The 16,143-nt window shown below is 50.7% G+C and overlaps 1 protein-coding gene across 3 annotated transcripts; it reads right to left on the bottom strand.

The window, feature by feature from the left end:
- Window positions 1–26: 26 nt before the first annotated feature.
- MRPS18A (mitochondrial ribosomal protein S18A) lies at window positions 27–15,593 on the bottom strand. 3 transcript variants are annotated; one of them, XM_068557599.1, is made up of 6 exons: window positions 15,472–15,593; window positions 8,627–8,658; window positions 6,079–6,186; window positions 3,541–3,664; window positions 3,243–3,312; window positions 27–447 (listed from the first exon to the last, which is right to left on the bottom strand). In XM_068557599.1, the coding sequence occupies exons 1-6, from the start codon at window positions 15,581–15,583 to the stop codon at window positions 303–305; spliced, it is 591 nt and encodes a 196-aa protein (XP_068413700.1). In that variant the 5' UTR covers window positions 15,584–15,593; the 3' UTR covers window positions 27–302. The 3 variants fall into 3 exon arrangements, with proteins under 3 accessions (XP_068413700.1, XP_068413701.1, XP_068413702.1); XM_068557600.1 differs by lacking the exon at window positions 8,627–8,658; XM_068557601.1 differs by lacking the exon at window positions 3,243–3,312 and having other exon boundaries at window positions 297–447.
- Between the last annotated feature and the right edge of the window lie 550 nt (window positions 15,594–16,143).

Below are 16,143 nucleotides of genomic sequence, written 5' to 3' on the forward strand. Positions count from 1 at the left end.
CCAAGCAGTGGGCGCACACCCAGTGGGTGAGTACAAGCCTGGTTTATAACATTCCTGTGGGCAAAGCTCCTGTCCACCAGCAATGAGCCCAGGCCAGTCGCGAGACCACAGCAGCTGCCTGGGGACTCGACTGCCCCACCTGCACCCAGAGCCCAGCTCTGTGGCGGGGCAGGCCCAGGGCACTGGTGTTGGACCTGCTAGCCCTCGTGCCATCCACGTTGGAGGAGCCGGGCCACCCTGGTGGGATGGGGCTGGAGTGCAGGATGAGCTCAAGGCCGGCTCTCGGGAGGCCCTGCTCTCAGTCAGTGATACAGCACCAGAGGCCTGCCCGCGTAGGAGATGTTGTCCTTCAGGAGGGGGGACCCCACGGCCATGCGCACCTTGTTCCAGCGGTGGCCTTTGTTGTAGATGGGCTTGACGGAGCGGGGAGACCAGCGGGTCAGGTACCTGTGGAGCGAGGACGAGAGGTGGCTGTGGGACCGTGGGCATGGCCTCCTCGGGCCCAAGCCGCGCTTGGCCAACCGAACCCTTTCACCAGTTTTCCTTTCTTGAGAAGGGGCTTTTCCTGGGAGCAACTGCTGAGTATGCTGTAAACAGATGGGCTGGGCTCCTGCTGCCGCAGGTGTGTGTGGCCAGGGGTCAGGCAGCACAAGGCCACATGCTTCCTTGATCTTTATGAGTCGTCAGTGTTTGTGTGTATTTGCTGGGGGAGGAGGTGGAGGAAGAGGCTGCTTAGAGAGCAGATCATCCCTCTGTGGCCCAGTCACGGGGAGAGGAGAGGCTGATGTAAGGGCCTGGAGGAATCCTTCCCTCTCCCCCACTTGGCTCACTCTGCCACTCCAGCCTTCAGGGAACAAGCCTAGGCAGCCATAACTGGTGGAGGATCCCTGCCCCTCACCCAACCGATGATGGGGGCCAGGAAGGTTCTTGTAAGTAGGAGGCGGGGGGGGGGGGTGGGGAAAGATGGCTGCCACCCATAGTCCTTTTGCCTCCTTTGGGGATGGCAGCAGGGCCCTGATAGTTCCCGGAAAAGTGGCTCATGCCGGCTGGGACTGGGGTTTACTCCGTCCAGAACGAAACTTGGATCCTGTCCAGAGAGGCCCACCCTTCGTCCTGAAAGCTCAGCCATGGCAAAGGCCAGGATCCTCCCCTGCTTCCACACTAGGTTAGGGCTCAACCCAGCCGCCTCTAGAGATCCTCAAACGAGAGTTTTTAATTAAAAAAATTAATAACCATGGCTGAAAATTTTTAGCTAAGAGTGAAAAAATGACTGCTGATTTATACATTTCAACTGAGCTCCCCTGGACCTCTGTCTTCTGCTCTGAGCTTTGAGAGGAAGTAAAAGCTGTGGGTGGTATTGGCCTCCATGCCACGTGCGAGGTGGGCTGGCAGGAGAGGGCTTCCCCATGTCCACTGTGGCTGTCAGTGCCCCAGCAGGGAGGCCTCTGTGCAGTGGGCTGGCCCCAGGGATGCCTTTGGTGGTGCTGGGACCTGGCAGGCCCCTGTGCTGGCATTTCCCAGGCTTCAGAAGGGTGGGTGAAGAGGTGGGGTGTGGGAGCAGCCTCCCCAAAAGGGGTGCTCCTTGGGTTTGAAGACCCCAGATCCCGAGGCTCACCAGGCTCTCCATAGTTGCTGCCCTAAAGGCCCCCTGCCCCTCCCACCCTGGAGAGACCCCAGGGAAGCTGGGATTCAGCTGGCCCTGGGCCTGATGCTTGTGCCACAAGGAGCAGCCAGCTGGCAGGGGAGGGGGCTGAGGGCCTCCGGACGGCTCTCTGGGAACACTCCAGCTCTAAGAAGAACCAAGGCTCCTTCCTCCTACCTCTCCTGAAGGAGCGGGGAAGGAGGACGCATGGCTCCCCGGGGCCCGGCACAGCCTGGGCCAGTGCGTGGCAGCTCAAGGACCTCTGGATGGAATCATAAAGTCCCTTGTAAGGAATCAGCCTCCCATGTAGCCAGGACTCCCTCTCCTCCCCAGGGTGGCCTTTGCAACCCAAGAGCCCCCACGCATCGTCAATCCTGTGTCACGTTAAAGGACACCGGATATATGGGAGGGAGCCTGGCTTTGCTTCAAAGGCCTGAGGGCAGGATGGATTGTGTCCTTAGGCCTGCTGCTGTCTCTTAACGAGTCAGGGTAGGGGTGGGCTCAACCCCCAAAAGGTCCACAGCACATTTGGGAAAGACAGGAAGAGGTTAATATGTCCCGTTCCTCCGGGGCTGCTGGCAGATGGCCCAGCTAGCAGTGTGGGAGGTGCAGGTGGAGATGGGCAAGGGGCCAGGGTGTTGGCGAGGCGTCAGTGAAGACCCAGCTCTGGCCCTGCACCCCCAGCCCAGCAATCCATGGCTAGTATCTGCCTGGCCTCTCATCCTCCATGCCTGGGTTCTGTTGGGGATCAGCCTAGGAGACTTGCTGAGGGTGGGGTATCTTGCTTTGCTTTAACCATAGAGTGCAATTCCAGTGGCAGCGGGACAGGCTGAAGGCAGGGGGGCTGTTGATACGATACGGGAGAACAAGAAGAAATGCCAACATCGATTTTACAGACCTGGATCTACTCTCAACAAGGGGGTATTATAGTTCTAGGAGTATGTGAGTGTGGTAACGTCAGAGACAGCTGTTTAAGTGTTAGACAGGAATCTATTTCTACACCAGAGGGGGCCACCCTGCTTAGGCTGAAAGGCAGACTGACTGATTCTAGGATTTAGGGGACTTCCTCTCCTCCTCTATAAAACCTCAGGACCTCATAGGATGCCATGTGCAGCTGTGCAGGGTGTTAACTGCACAACTCTAGGGAGCACCATTCACAATCTAGTCTACCTGGATGCTGCCTTAAAGTTTTGCAGTGTACTATTTGCGCAGCTATGTACAGTGGCCCTGCCCCAGAGAGCCTTCCCATTTCTATTTCTAAGGCCTCATTTTGCCCTTTAATAACCCCAGTGCTATTACTGAAAGTTTGCAGAAGTGCTCTGACATTCCCATAGCAACCCAGTATGATGTCATAAACAGAAGATTAGCACATTCTAATGCCCAAAAAACGACCTTCTTACCCTTCTTACCCCTGTGCTAAGTGCCCTACTGGGGAGGGACAAGGAAAGAGGCTGAGGCCGGCAGGGGAGGGTAACAGAGGCGTGCACAGTGGTCGGACTGATGGGGTGGGTGCTTAGGCTGGAAGGGATGGAACGCTCCAGCTTTCCTGAACTGTGGGACGAGCTCCAGGAGAGAGCCTCCCCAGCCCAGGTTTGCTTACCTGTTGAGTCGGGGTTTGCTCTTTGGAACAAATCCTTCAGGAAGCTTAGGCCTGTGATTTGGGAGCAGACCTGAGTGGAGCGAAAAGCATTTAAGGGGATGGTCTCTGCAGCTCCCTGTGCAGCTCTTGGGGGCTGGAGGGAAAGCCCAAGGGGGTGGGAGGTTGGCACTGCGGGGTGAGTATAATGAAGCCTCTGGATACCCATTGCGCTTTCAGGAGGGGTTGGAACATGGGGCAGCTGGAGGGTGGAAATGGTGCCCACAGCCTTCTGCCCCTCTTAGCCCAAGGTGCCTTCTACCTGCTCGGTGGGCCATCTTCACACATTCCTCAATCTTGCGGTGCTCTTCCTGGCACAGGCCTGTGACCCTTCGGGGCAGCATGCCCCCGTGTGGCCGGATGAACTGACTGAGCAGCAGAACATCCTAGTGGAAACGGAAAACAGGAGATGAGGTCCTCTGGACGGGCACTTGCTGCCGGGGAGCCAGGGCCGAGTGGCCTCCAGGGGAGGCTGCTGTACCCTGGCACTGCAAGAGGCTGAGGCTCCCCCGGAACAGACCTGAGGCCACTCCCTCCCCATAGAGCCTTACACACGAGCCTGCTATCTCCACCCTAACAAAGGTTCAATCCCAACTTAGCAAGATTTCCCGACCCCATTACCAACCCCAAAAGTCCTCAGCTCCTCCATGAGATAGTCTTCTGATAGACCAGGTTAGAGAACAGGAGCTCTTCAAGAAGGTTAACAAGCTTTCATGCACCCACGGTATCTTTCCTGGTGATGAAAGGTGTGTTCTCCTCCTTGGGTGAGGTAGGGGGTATGTCATGTACTTCTGCACAACAGGGAAAACCCGTACCATTTCCGCCCCCAGAGTCTACATGCCACAGTCCAGAAGACCCACAGAGAGCCCCTCGACCTTGTGCCATGCCCTCTGAAGCACCAGGCAGCAACAAGCTGAGGAGGATGGGGCCAGGTTGCGAGGTTAAATCCCACATCTTCTAAGCCCCCTGTGACCAGATGTAAATGGATTCTTGGGCTTCCTTTGAACCATCAGACTGCTTTGGATGAGTCAAGGAGAGAGTCAAGAATTAAGAATCAGAATCAAGAGAGACCCAACTCTCACAGGATGGCTGAGAGGGTTAAAGAAAAGTCACCCACCCGACCCAGAGGGGCCTGGCATGCCTGTCTCCATGGTCCTGGTCCTCAAACTGACTCGCTGCCCTGGCAGGTGCCTCACTGTATAACGGCAGGTTTGTTTTAATCACTGGACAGCTTCCGGGGGACCCAGGCCCCCAATTGCCACCCCTGTAATCTCCAGAATCTGATGAAAAGAACTTGGACTGGGTTATCCAGGGATAATACACTGGTCTCACAGCCCCAGTGCCCCCACTGCAGGCTGCCAAGAAGGCTGACATCTTTGTGCAGCTCAAAGTGGCGGTGCCCTGAGCGGAAAGGGGTAAAAGGAAAACAACTTCTTCAGCCTTTACCTTGGAGGGGACTGGATTTCTTCTGCTTGATAAACAGAGCCAAGTCCATTTCCTGGAAATGGCTCGTAGGAAGAATGCCCCATGGTGATCAGGCAGGTGTGGGGCTCACCTCTCTATCCACAGCCGGGATTCTAAGCATGGCCAGGACCCCACTAACTTCCATGTCACAAGAAGCTGAGAGCACTGCCCCGTGGCCTGCAAGTTCCCTGTTACTCCAGGTGGCCATCAGCGGAAGGGCCGGGACAGGTCAAAAGAATACCCCTACCCCCTCCCCGGGGTGGCCTGAAGCCAAGGCTCCCAGCCCAGGAGATTAGTTGGGTCATTCTGTTCAGATCCCGTGGACATGTGGCCTCTCCTGCTCTGACCACCTGACCGGGATCTCTGCCCTTAGTCATCCCATTCCACACAGGGGCACAGGGACAACCTGCAGGTCAAACTGGCCCAGAGTCCGAATCACCTGAAACCTAAAAACAGGGCTGCTTAATGTCACCAATAGAACGCTGAAGGACAAGTCCTTTCCCCCAGGGCTGCGTCCTTTCCCCCAGGGCCGCCTCATCTCTAGACACGATATAGAGGAGTAGCGGGGATCGTAGGCTCTGCCTGCGTTTTGTAGCCCCGGAGTGTGCATCCCAGCTCTGATATTTACTAGCTGCGTGATCTGAGGCAAGTTCTTAACTTGTTCATTAACAAGTTCATGCCTCAAATTTCCTCATCTGTAAAACAAGGATGAAAATAGTACCTACTTCACAGGGATATTGTGAAAACTAAGTGAATTATGCCCCGTAGGTGCTTACACACAGAGCAGCACCCCGTGCAGCTCACCTATTGTTGTTCACTCTTATCATCTCTCTGTGAAACAATAGCTCTAGAAGAGCTACAGCAAACAGGGGTCTCTGTAGCTCCAATATGGGAAGAGAATGATGTATCCCCAGATCACAGTGAGGACTCTTCAGAGATGCCCTCATTATAATAGGAGGAAAGCCAAACTCAGATTCTGATTCCACCCCCCTGGGAACACAGCCCTAGGAGACCAGGCTCCAGGGCCCTGGTGGTCTGAATCGACTGCAACCAGACCATGAACTAAGTCAGTGACTCTCCACCCTCGCTGCACACTAGAATCACCTGGGGAGCTTTAAAAAATAATGATGGCTGGGCTCCACCCCAGGCCAACAGAATCATCTGGAGGTGGAGCCTGAGCATTTTTTAAACTCCCCTGTGATTCTCACGTGCAGCCATGGTTGAGAGCCGCGGGACAAAATGCTTCTGTCTTGGTGGTTCCATGAGATGCTGCTTAAGCCCACGGGGAACACGAGCTCCAAGACGCGCAGACATGTGTGTCTGTGCCCAGACTCACCTCGTAGGTATACTTGTATTTCAGGTTCCAGCGGCAGATGGGGCACTGGCCGGAGGGGTTGGGGGGATTTGGACTTTCCTTGGGCGTCCCTGTGATTCGGCCTTCAATCTAGGAGGCAGAGAAAGAGAGCCTGTGAGGGAGAGGGCTGTGCAGAGCCTCTGATCCTCAAACAACCTCCCGAGTGGTAGGAGTGCTGGTGAGACTTCATCTCTGGGGGCCTCATGCGAGTAGCCAACGGGCCCCTCCACCTGAATTGTGGTGCTGATTCCATAGCTGCTGGACAGTGGACCTTGGGGTGGCCACAGAGATGGGTTTGATGGTCTGCAAGGGTAGTAGAAACTGAACTTAATGCTGGTGGCAAGAGGGAGGGGTTTGCTGTATCAGCTGAATGCTACCTTTCCTTCCTCAAAAAGACAAAAACTCCAGAACATTATGCTTCCCTCTCTCTCCTTTGGGAAAAAGTAATAAATGCACATGGTAAAAAGTTTCACACTGTGCAGGGATGTGGAGTCCAAAGGAAGTCTCCCTCCCATCCTGCATGTCCTTCTCAGAGGAAACTGCAGTTTCCAGTTTTATCTGACAGAGGTAAGTCTATGCCAGTGGTTCTCAACCAGGCAGGGTTGCCTAAAAACAGGGTCCAGGGGACACTGGGCAATGTCTGAGACATTTCTGATCATCCCCGCGGGAGGATGGAGTGCTACTGGCCTCTAGCAGGGAAGGTGCTAACCACCCTACATGCACAGGACAGCCCTCACTCGCAACACAGAACCAGCCAGTCTAAAATGCCAGCAGTGCCAGGCTGAGAAAGCTGGTCTAGGCCTATACAAGCAGACAACCGTGTGCACTCCCCTCCTCCCCCCTCTCTCTAAAAACACAGAGGGGAGGATACATTCCCCGGCCCTCCTCCTCTTATCACTCTGGATGCCACCTTTCAAACCATGCTGAGGCCACGTGTGAAGTGACCTCCTCCATGGCTGCTGTATCCTGTGACACAGCCTTGGAATTACTAAGCTCAATAAACCAATGATCTGGGCATCAGCTCCAGTTGCAAGAAGGGGAGTTTAGAAAGCCTTGCTGATTGAGGCCACGGATTGTGTGAGGTTGGGACAGGTCTGAGAGACTCTGGGAGGGAAGCAACACTGTCTCGCAGGGAAGAACTGGCAGAAGGCAAAGGGGGCCAGAAGCAAGGCTTGGCTGTGCAGGGTGCTGTTACTACCCTTCCGCCAAGGCCACCACAGCTACGCCAGAAAGGGAGAGGTGCGCTAGGGAAAATGTGCAGGTATATGGAAGGACTTGGGAGGGGGTCAAGGTGGGCCTGGTCGGGGAGAGCTAACACTTATTGACTCCCCACTGTAGGCCTGGCTCTGTGCTAATAATGGTCCACATGTATCATCTCATTTAACCCCACAACCTAGTGAGGGCGGAATCATGATCTTATTTTACTGATGAAGGAAGTGAGACCCTGGAGAGTAATACCCAAAGTCAGCCATGGCAGCGCCTCTCCAGGCATGGCTGGGTTACCTCCCCCAAGGGCTCTCATGGGGCCACATACTTCCGTGTTCATTCCACAAATAGCAAATTCACGCCCCACAGGAAAAACACTCTTCACACTCAAAAGCCAGATGTGCTTCTCTCCACCAGCATGGAGTTTAAAGGGTGAACACTTGTTTTGGCTTTAGATAAGGGAACCAAAAAAGGTGCCCTAAGGCAATGGGATCCCCCTAGAAAGAACTGTTTTGAGGCTAAGCAGTGAAAAGGCTGAGGGAGTGTTCTGGGGAAGACCCAAAGAGGGAACCCTAAGGCTTGTCCTGGGGATAAGAAGGCCTTGGCGAGGACTGAGCTTGGCTGGCTGCCAGAGGGTTAAATCTCTGGTTGACATGGAAGCTACAGAGGCTTCTGGGAACTCGGTGGAGTGGTTGAGGATTTCTTGGAGGGGTGGAAGGCCATGTGAAAACAACGTTGTCTTTTAGGGATTATAGGATAATCTAGGCCCCATGACTCCCAGAGGAAGGGAGGTGAGATGAGCCCAGTGAGGGAGGGGGGGAGTAGGTGGGTGAAGAACTGTGCTAGCTTTCTCACCAACAGAGAAGACAGGGTGCCAGCTGTGAGCCCAGGGCCCAGAGAGTGTCACCTTCTAACTACATCACTGAAGGAGTAGTAGCTTAGTCATTCTAGGCAGAAAGGAAAGATCCAGGCTCCTCGCCCGGGGTCTACTCTCTCTAGTCTTGTCATTACCTTAGTTTTCCCCTTTGGAAAACTGACTTATCACCCGCCAAAGAACATATCAGCAAATACCTATGAGCTCTTGTCATACAAACGGCCACTTTAATCAAGTAACAGATGCCTTAGTCCAGGCACAGCAACTGTTCCTGATTAACCACACTCTCACACACAGGTTGAAAATAGTAGACTGTGGGATTTATGGTCACAGAGGGAGCAGATCCTGAAGCCAGGAGTCCACTTGGGGCCTCCCACCCTCCCTCAGAGGAGCAGCCAGGCAGCTCCAAGCATTAAAGAGGTTATAAGTGGCCAACTCGACGATACTTACTATAGTTGTCTTCCCTCCTTGGATCTCCACCACTACAGAGATAAAGGGGAAAAACTAGGTCAGCCATTTAATAAGGAACAGGGAGTTTCAAATAACAGCTCACACTCTACACATGCAGAAAAACGGAGCCCTCTCTCTGCACTCTCCCACAGCCCTGACCTGGAAAAGGAAGTGTGCAGGGTTCACCTCCCAGTGCCAAGGCTCTGTGCCCTGGAGGCTGGGCGGGGGCAAGCCCAGATGCCCACGTCATATCATCTGTCTGGAATTAAGGGTCTCCACACTGTTTCTGCCTTTCTAAGCTGAGATTCATCTTGGTTCAATCCAAGGTACTTGGCAAGACCTTGCCCTACTGTGGCTAGCAACAATGGCCTAAGAGTTGAGGGTTGAAGGTGGGGGGTGGCAAGTGGGCAGAAGCCGCTAAAAGACCTTCAAAAATACCCATCGCGTATGTTCTTTCATGAGGAGAACCAGACAAATATGGCTCCTGACCTTGACGAGTTTGCAATCTAAGATACAGCACTGAACTAACACTGCTCCAGGGGTCCCACGGTGGATAAGTAATGAGACCAGTTCACTCCTAAAACATCCTGAGAGCCCTGTGTTACAGCTGTACAAGGGCAGCTGTGTGAGTCAAATCCTCTCCTCTCCCTGCAGGGGTGCATTTTGTTATCCACACCGGAGAGGGGTGATGGGAGAGGTGGGAGTGAGGGGCCTGCAGATATGGGGTCCAGGCAGAAGTGCAGAGAGTGCTGCAGTTCCACACTGAGAGGGCCTCCCTCAGCTCTTCGCTGAGGCAGTCAGAAGAGAACCCGAGGGCGAGACAATTAAGTCGCACGCACAGGCACGCAAGCCAGGCTGTACATATTTCTTCTTACTTAACCAGGATGCAGAAAGACAACTTCAACAATATCCAAAGGAAGAACCAAGCTAATAACACACATTCCGCAAATATAATCAAATAGAAAGTTCTTGGAGATTCTCCCTTGGTCTCCCAGTTTCCTTAGAGAAAGAAGCCATGGCTTTTAGCATAGGAACTGGCATACTGCGGATACTCCATAAAGGCTAGGGAGCAAAATACTTCTCATGATGCCCTTCTGACTGCTAACTACTGTAACAGAAAACATGAGTGCACATACTAGGCTGCAAACTGTCTACCCAAATAGTAAAACCATATTTTAACAGTAGCTTGGCTACCACAATCCGTTCTACTCAGCCCTAGCCAAGGAAAGAAGTAGTACAGATTAGAAAGAGCCTAAGGTTAACTTTGTGAATCTAATGAAAGTTACGGGACCTTGCCCTAGAAACACGTTGGTAAGTGTACACACAATTAGACATGGATTACAGGAAGCTCACAGACCCCTGCAGCTACGCACCTAAATGGTAATACTGGTTTTCCCTCAGGGATGGGAGGAGGTGATTTTCTAAAGTTTCTAAAATAAACATGTACTGCCTTTGCAGTAAAAAATAAACAGTAAAAAGAGAGAATGAAAATGTCTAAGAAAAAAAAGTGAGGCAATTCTAACCCACCCGGAGGCCCACAGCAGCATCTGTGATCACTGAGCTCTGTGACTGACACCAAACTGGACACAGATTGCCTGGAATTGTCCCCCGTTTGTTTTCTGGGCACGGCCATTCATAAAGACTCATTACTTCAAACAACCAACCTGAGAGCCTCTCAGCTTCAACTCCACACACACAAAGGAGTAACAACCGCCAGAAAGGCCCCGAGGCTTTCTCCAGAGAACACTGTATACTAATCAATTCAAAGACAAACTAGGTTTCTCTCCCTAAGAGAAAATGCGTCACCCGCACAGATCTACTTGCTCCGAACAGAGACCAGCCTAAATGGGATGTGGGTGAGACTCAAACTGGTACTCAGTCTGGTGGCCAGCACAGCTGCAGGGAGATGGTCACTGCACTGTGTCAGCCTACAAAAGTAGGGAGGCAGAAGGATGCAGCCCTAGCCCAGGAGGGCTGCCAGGCACCCCGGAAACTTTGCAAATTTGCAAAAACCAAGTTGGAAGAGGGACGGAGGGTGACCCAATCTGAGCAACAACAGGTGGGGGGCGAGTTTTTAAGAATCCTGATAGGAAACAAAAGGAGAGACCCACTCCGGTACCGCTCGAGTCAGCGTGAGAATAGTGCCCTGAAATGAAGCGGACAAACATGTGCTTCCCCTCTAGGTGGAGGCACTTGGGTCCTAACCATCAAGTAAACAAGTCTAGCAAAACACACATCACTCCCGGCAAAGAACCAAACCGTGAAGTCATCCCACTGGCCCCTGGAAGAGAGATCAAAGCCTGTAGCAAGCTCCACTGTTAATGAGTTCCCCACACAGCAACTCTGAGCCAGTGAATCATCTCACTATAAGTCAGTGGGTAAAACAATAGGCAGATGCTTATCTAATAGAGACAATTTGTCAAATGAGAAGGAATGACTAGAGAACTCATACAGGACAGAGATTGATCAGGGCGGTGTCTCAGTGCAGGGGCAGAGGGCCCACCGGAGCCTAAAGGGGCCCTAGGAGATTTCAAGCCTCTGAAAACAGGAGTTAGGAGTCAAAATAGTATTGCTTTTCAGCGTGCATACAAAAACATGTCAAAACCAAACAAAACCTGAGATCCATTTGTCCCTGGCCTCCTCTCCATTCAAGAGAAGTGGGGGTGGCTAAGAAAAGCTGGACTAACAAAAAACTGTTAGTCACTAACTGAAAACTTGTTTAGAAAAATATGGAATTGCTCTTGTGTTCCGAAATATGGCTGTATCAAGTAAACTAAGGAAAGATACGAAGCAGTTTTCTAAACTAGAATTAAGGGCCAAAATCTTCTAAGATAGGCACTTCTCATACACATCAAATAATCTGTGCCACAGGAGGCAACACATTTGCTGAGCACCCGTGGAGTGTACAGCCGGGCTCCACCCACTGTGGAGAGCTCCAGCCTACTAGGAGACACAGTCTTTGCCCTAGAGGAGAAAAGAGGACTAAACCAAGCAAGGGAATCTCACTCTAACAAAGTCCATGCCTCGTAAAGAGGTCCTTTGAGTACTTCAGTAAATACTCACCTAGGATGGAGTCCAAGATAACTGAATTGTAAGTCTAGAGCAAACAGCATCGAGGTGAGATTGCAGTGAACGCAAAAAGACCTCGATGGCCACATAAACACAGACACAGTGAACTGCAGCGGGATAAAGACCCAGCTGTTTAGTAAAGGAGGAGGTGAGGAGAGCGGAATGATGAGGAGTGGAGGGCACTGCTGCAGGAAGTGCCCAGAGACCAAGGTCCTTCTTGGAAAGGATCCATGGAAACCAAGTCCCAAGTAGAGTATGAAGGGACGGAGTAACCGAATGGCAAGGTGGCTAAACGGCAGCCCCAACAATCTTAGGTAGGGTCAGGGAGTAGAGCACATGTTTGGGAAGTATGGACATTGACTACTTTTCTCAAACTCCTTCCTTGCTCAAGCTCTGCTCCCTTCTGTTCATCTTTAATTCTGCCACTAAAGTTTTCTGATTCTCTCATCACCTACACCTTCCTTTTCCCTTGGAACTCTGAGGGAATGTCCCTCTGCACCATCCTTCAAATGAGGAGTCTTACTGCTACATAAAAATCTCCCTCCACTAGCAGGTTACTCTGGACTACGTCTTTTTTTTTTTTTTTTAAATATTTATTTATTTATTTATTTGGTTGCGCTGGGTCTTAGTTGTGGCAGGCGGGCTCCTTAGTTGCGGCTCGGTGGCTCCTTAGTTGTGTCGCGTGGGCTCCTTAGTTGTGGCATGTGAACTCTTGGTTGCGGCATGCATGTGAGATCTAGTTCCCTGACCAGGGATCGAACCCGGGCCCCCTGCACTTGGAACAGTCCTAACCACTGCACCACCAGGGAAGTCCCTGGACTATGTCTTTTGAATTCTTTAAAGGCCCCAATTTGCTCACTCCTCTCTCAAAGCTTTTACCTATAGGGATGACCATCCTGCCAGGCATATCCTTGTCTGAAATGCTAAGTCCTCCAGAAAGCTCCCTTAGGAAAAGATGAAGAAAATTCCCTTCAGCCTTCACTCATTTCAACACACTCTGCTCTGAGGGTCTGATAGATCATTACTGTTAATTCAGATAGTCATATGTGTTTATTTTTCTTGTTTTAAATGCATTCCTTCACAAGGGCTCTAAGAGTGACAAGGCAGGAACAAGGTCTAACCCCTGCTAGGTCTGACAGTGTCAATCATGAACACTAAATGGTCTCCAGCAAGTTAATTGACGAGAGCTTTCAGGGAAGGGAGGGAACCATGGGGAAGCCCTGCTATGGAATACCAAGGTGATGTTACTGGAGGGAAGAGTGCTGGCTGTTCTTCCAACTCTACTACTTACTAGCTGTGTGATATTGGGCAGCTACCCAACACCTCTGGACCGGATTTCCTCATTTGTAAAAATGCCTGTAATATTCACCTTTAAGGATTGTTGAGAAGACTGAATAAGTGTACGTGGAAAACCTAGCACAATGTTTGCAGCAGGCACTTAGTAAACCACAACTTCCATTTTTTGTCTTCCTTTAGTCTTGCTTCTTCTGTAATTATCTTTTTTGGTTTTGTGTGTCCCTCTGTCAAACTTTAGACCAGGCTTTCTCAACAGCAGCAGGAGCAATATTTCAGGCCAGGTGGTTCTCTGTTGTGGAGGGCTATCCTGTGCACTGGAAGAGGCTTAGCAGCGTCCCTGGCTTCTACCCACCACACGCCATGAGCACCAGCTGTGACAACCAAAAATGTCTCTGGACATTGCCAAATGTTCCCTGAGAGACAAAACTGCCCCCAATTGAGAATCACTGCTTCAGACAGAGAGATTCTACAGGCAGGAGGAGTGGTGCTGAGTGCCCATGAACTCTTGACTAAAATTAAGGAAGTACTATCTGATACTCTGAAAAGTAGAATGCTTGAATATTTTCAGCAAGACACCCAGCTTCCTCTCCATGACTTTAAGTTCTATGTGTACAATATTATTTGTGTGTAAAATATACCAGCTGGAACCAGTCAAAATTAGCTCTATGTGTAATTCTTTATGCCTTACACATAATGGATAGAATATCAAGTTTTGGTTTTTTTTCATTTAAAGGCTTTGGAGATAGGTGGTTCTCAAGAAAAATATAGAATATGGTAATGCCTTCATGTAAGATCACATCAATTCAATTATTTAGCCTTTAGGTCTGACAGTAACACAGAGAAGCTACCAAGTATTTATGGCAAGGAAGACTTCAAACACCCATCTCATCATACAGGCCAGCATTTCACAAACTCTCCAACTGAAAAATTCTAACCTCAAATATTCCTTTGTAAAAAAACAAAACTATTCCGCTTGCTTATCCTCTGGGGACATAGCAAAAAACTGTTTTCAACTTCTGATTTCATAAAGGATAAGTAAATTGCAGCCGTTAGTGTTTGACACTTGGTAGACGCCCTCAAAAATGTTATGGGCATATGCCTATTTTGCAGCATGGGAACAGATGAAACACCTTATCCAAGACACCTCTTTGTTGTCTTTCTTTATCAATGAATTAGTTTATCTAATGCTAACCAGGCAGTATCTGGATTTTGTTGTTCTTTCTAGCAAATGTTCCATCTTCCCTTCATAGCTAAATTTTTCAAACACACCTATTCATTTCTTCATGAACTATCTCTCTCATTTCCCCAAACTGGGTTCCTTGTCTGCCATTCTATTGAAATTGCTGTTTGAAAGCTAAAAAAAAGACCTTTTCTGAGACAAATCCAATGCTCTCTTCATTAGGCTCTTCTTTTTGGACTTTTATGGTCCCCCTGGCAAAAATGATCACTATTTTCCTCTGGATTCTTCTCAGCTTTAGTTAAAGGATATGCTGGTCACTACTACACCAGATCTTAAAAACACACATTCACACACACACAAAACCACTTTACTTCTATTGCACATCACTCATCCTTTCCTGCTTCCAGCAGTGCACAAAGACTATGTCCTGAAAGACCTTTTCACTCTCCGCCAGATTCCATCCTTTTATGAGCCTGTTAAAGACACATCCCCTTCATGAAAACTTCCAATTCGGTTTGCTGTTGCCGGTAACCTAATCTCCCTGTACTTCCGCATGTAAATACCTAATACCTAACTTGCATTTGTTGGAGTGTATCATATCATCTTATTAGAACCTAACTTCTCAGGAAAAGGGTTATATTTTTTTCTCTAGAATCCCTGAACAGTTTGAAGTACAGCACTTGGCCTTCAGTAAGCTCTCGGTGCAATACTAGAATCAGGCTGCTTTTCCAGACTTAAGATTAATGAAAAGCAAAACCACCATCCAGCATATGCCTCTGTTTCAACTGTTCAATGGTCTTTCCACCTTAGCTTCCACTTCTCAGACTAGCGGCCCAGGCAGAAAAAGCTGCCATCAGATTACAGCATTTTCAGATGAGAAACTGGAAAGGAAGGCCCGGCGGAGGGTATCCAGATGTCCTTCCCCGATGGAGCAGGAATTCTTTAACGAAGGAGGCGGCGATTCGGCGAATACGGAACGGAGAATTAACATGCAGACTCTAACCAAAAACTTTCCTGAACCCTGGGACAGGTTTCTCTTCTGCCCCTGCTAACTAAGTAGGCTTTTCTCTCCGATCTCCATCCCCCCCGTCCCCACGCATGAGGACAATCACGATGGGTGGGAGATCAAAGTAACAGCATCAGGGTCTGGAAGGGAACTGCAAGCACTCCCGGAGCCCAAGAATCTCCGGCGTTTCGGAACCGCGCGAAGGAAAGGGAGGGAGGGGCGCACGGGGGCAGAAGGAAGCAACCTTCGCTTCTCCTCTTCAACCCTGGGAGGTCACCGGGACCCAGGACTCACCTTCCCTGAAACCGCGAGTTGGAGGCCGGGCCCGGCTGGTCGCGGCCTGGCCTGCCAGGAGCCCTCTGAGCAGCCGTCCGCAGCCGGACAGCAGCACATTGAGGGCCACCATCTTGAAAACCAACGCTGACCTCTTGTGCACTTCCGCTTCCGGAACGGCGTCCGCGCAGCCGCAGTGGTGGGCCGGAAGCTTGAGTCCTGTGGGCTTCTAGCTCCGTTATTTTTGTCCGTTATTTCCATTTCCTCACCTCTCCCGCTTTGAGCAAAGCGGTGCGGCGTCGTGTGAAGCCTGTGCTTTGTTCCGAGAGTCTAGGGAGGTCTTTAGTTCCTGTCTGCCAGTCCTCGAAGTTTCTAAGGTCGCTTTCGTTTCCTGGCGGGCTTCTTCGGTAAAATCACATGCACTGCCCCTATTTCTTTAAAACTTTTTCTTCTCTGCAAGTGAGATGTGGATTTTCAGTTTCTTGAGGCTGGGCTTAAGTCTGTACCAAAGCAGTTGAAATAGTTAGAAACAATGGTTCTGGAACATCAGGTATCCCGCAGACCTGGGATAGAGTTAATACCACCCGCACCCCCCCCCACCCCCCGCGCGTCTTTCATTCTCATAACTTGGCGCTTCCCTTTGGCCCCAGGGCCTTTGCTCAGCTATTTCCTCTGCCTGCTCTGTAGCTACTG

This window comes from Eschrichtius robustus, chromosome 12, assembly GCF_028021215.1.
Source record: "Eschrichtius robustus isolate mEscRob2 chromosome 12, mEscRob2.pri, whole genome shotgun sequence".
NCBI classification, from domain to species: Eukaryota; Metazoa; Chordata; class Mammalia; order Artiodactyla; family Eschrichtiidae; genus Eschrichtius; species Eschrichtius robustus.

Bases quoted from the DNA above. Each gene is read 5' to 3' on its own strand.
- MRPS18A (XM_068557599.1), bottom strand. From the start codon at position 15,583: ATGGTGGCCCTCAATGTGCTGCTGTCCGGCTGCGGACGGCTGCTCAGA. The intron at 3,313-3,540 runs GTAGAAGGCACC...CGCTCCACTCAG, and splicing joins GAAGATGGCCCACCGAGCAG to GTCTGCTCCCAAATCACAGG. The intron at 448-3,242 runs GTAAGCAAACCT...CTCGCTCCACAG, and splicing joins AGCAAACCCCGACTCAACAG to GTACCTGACCCGCTGGTCTC.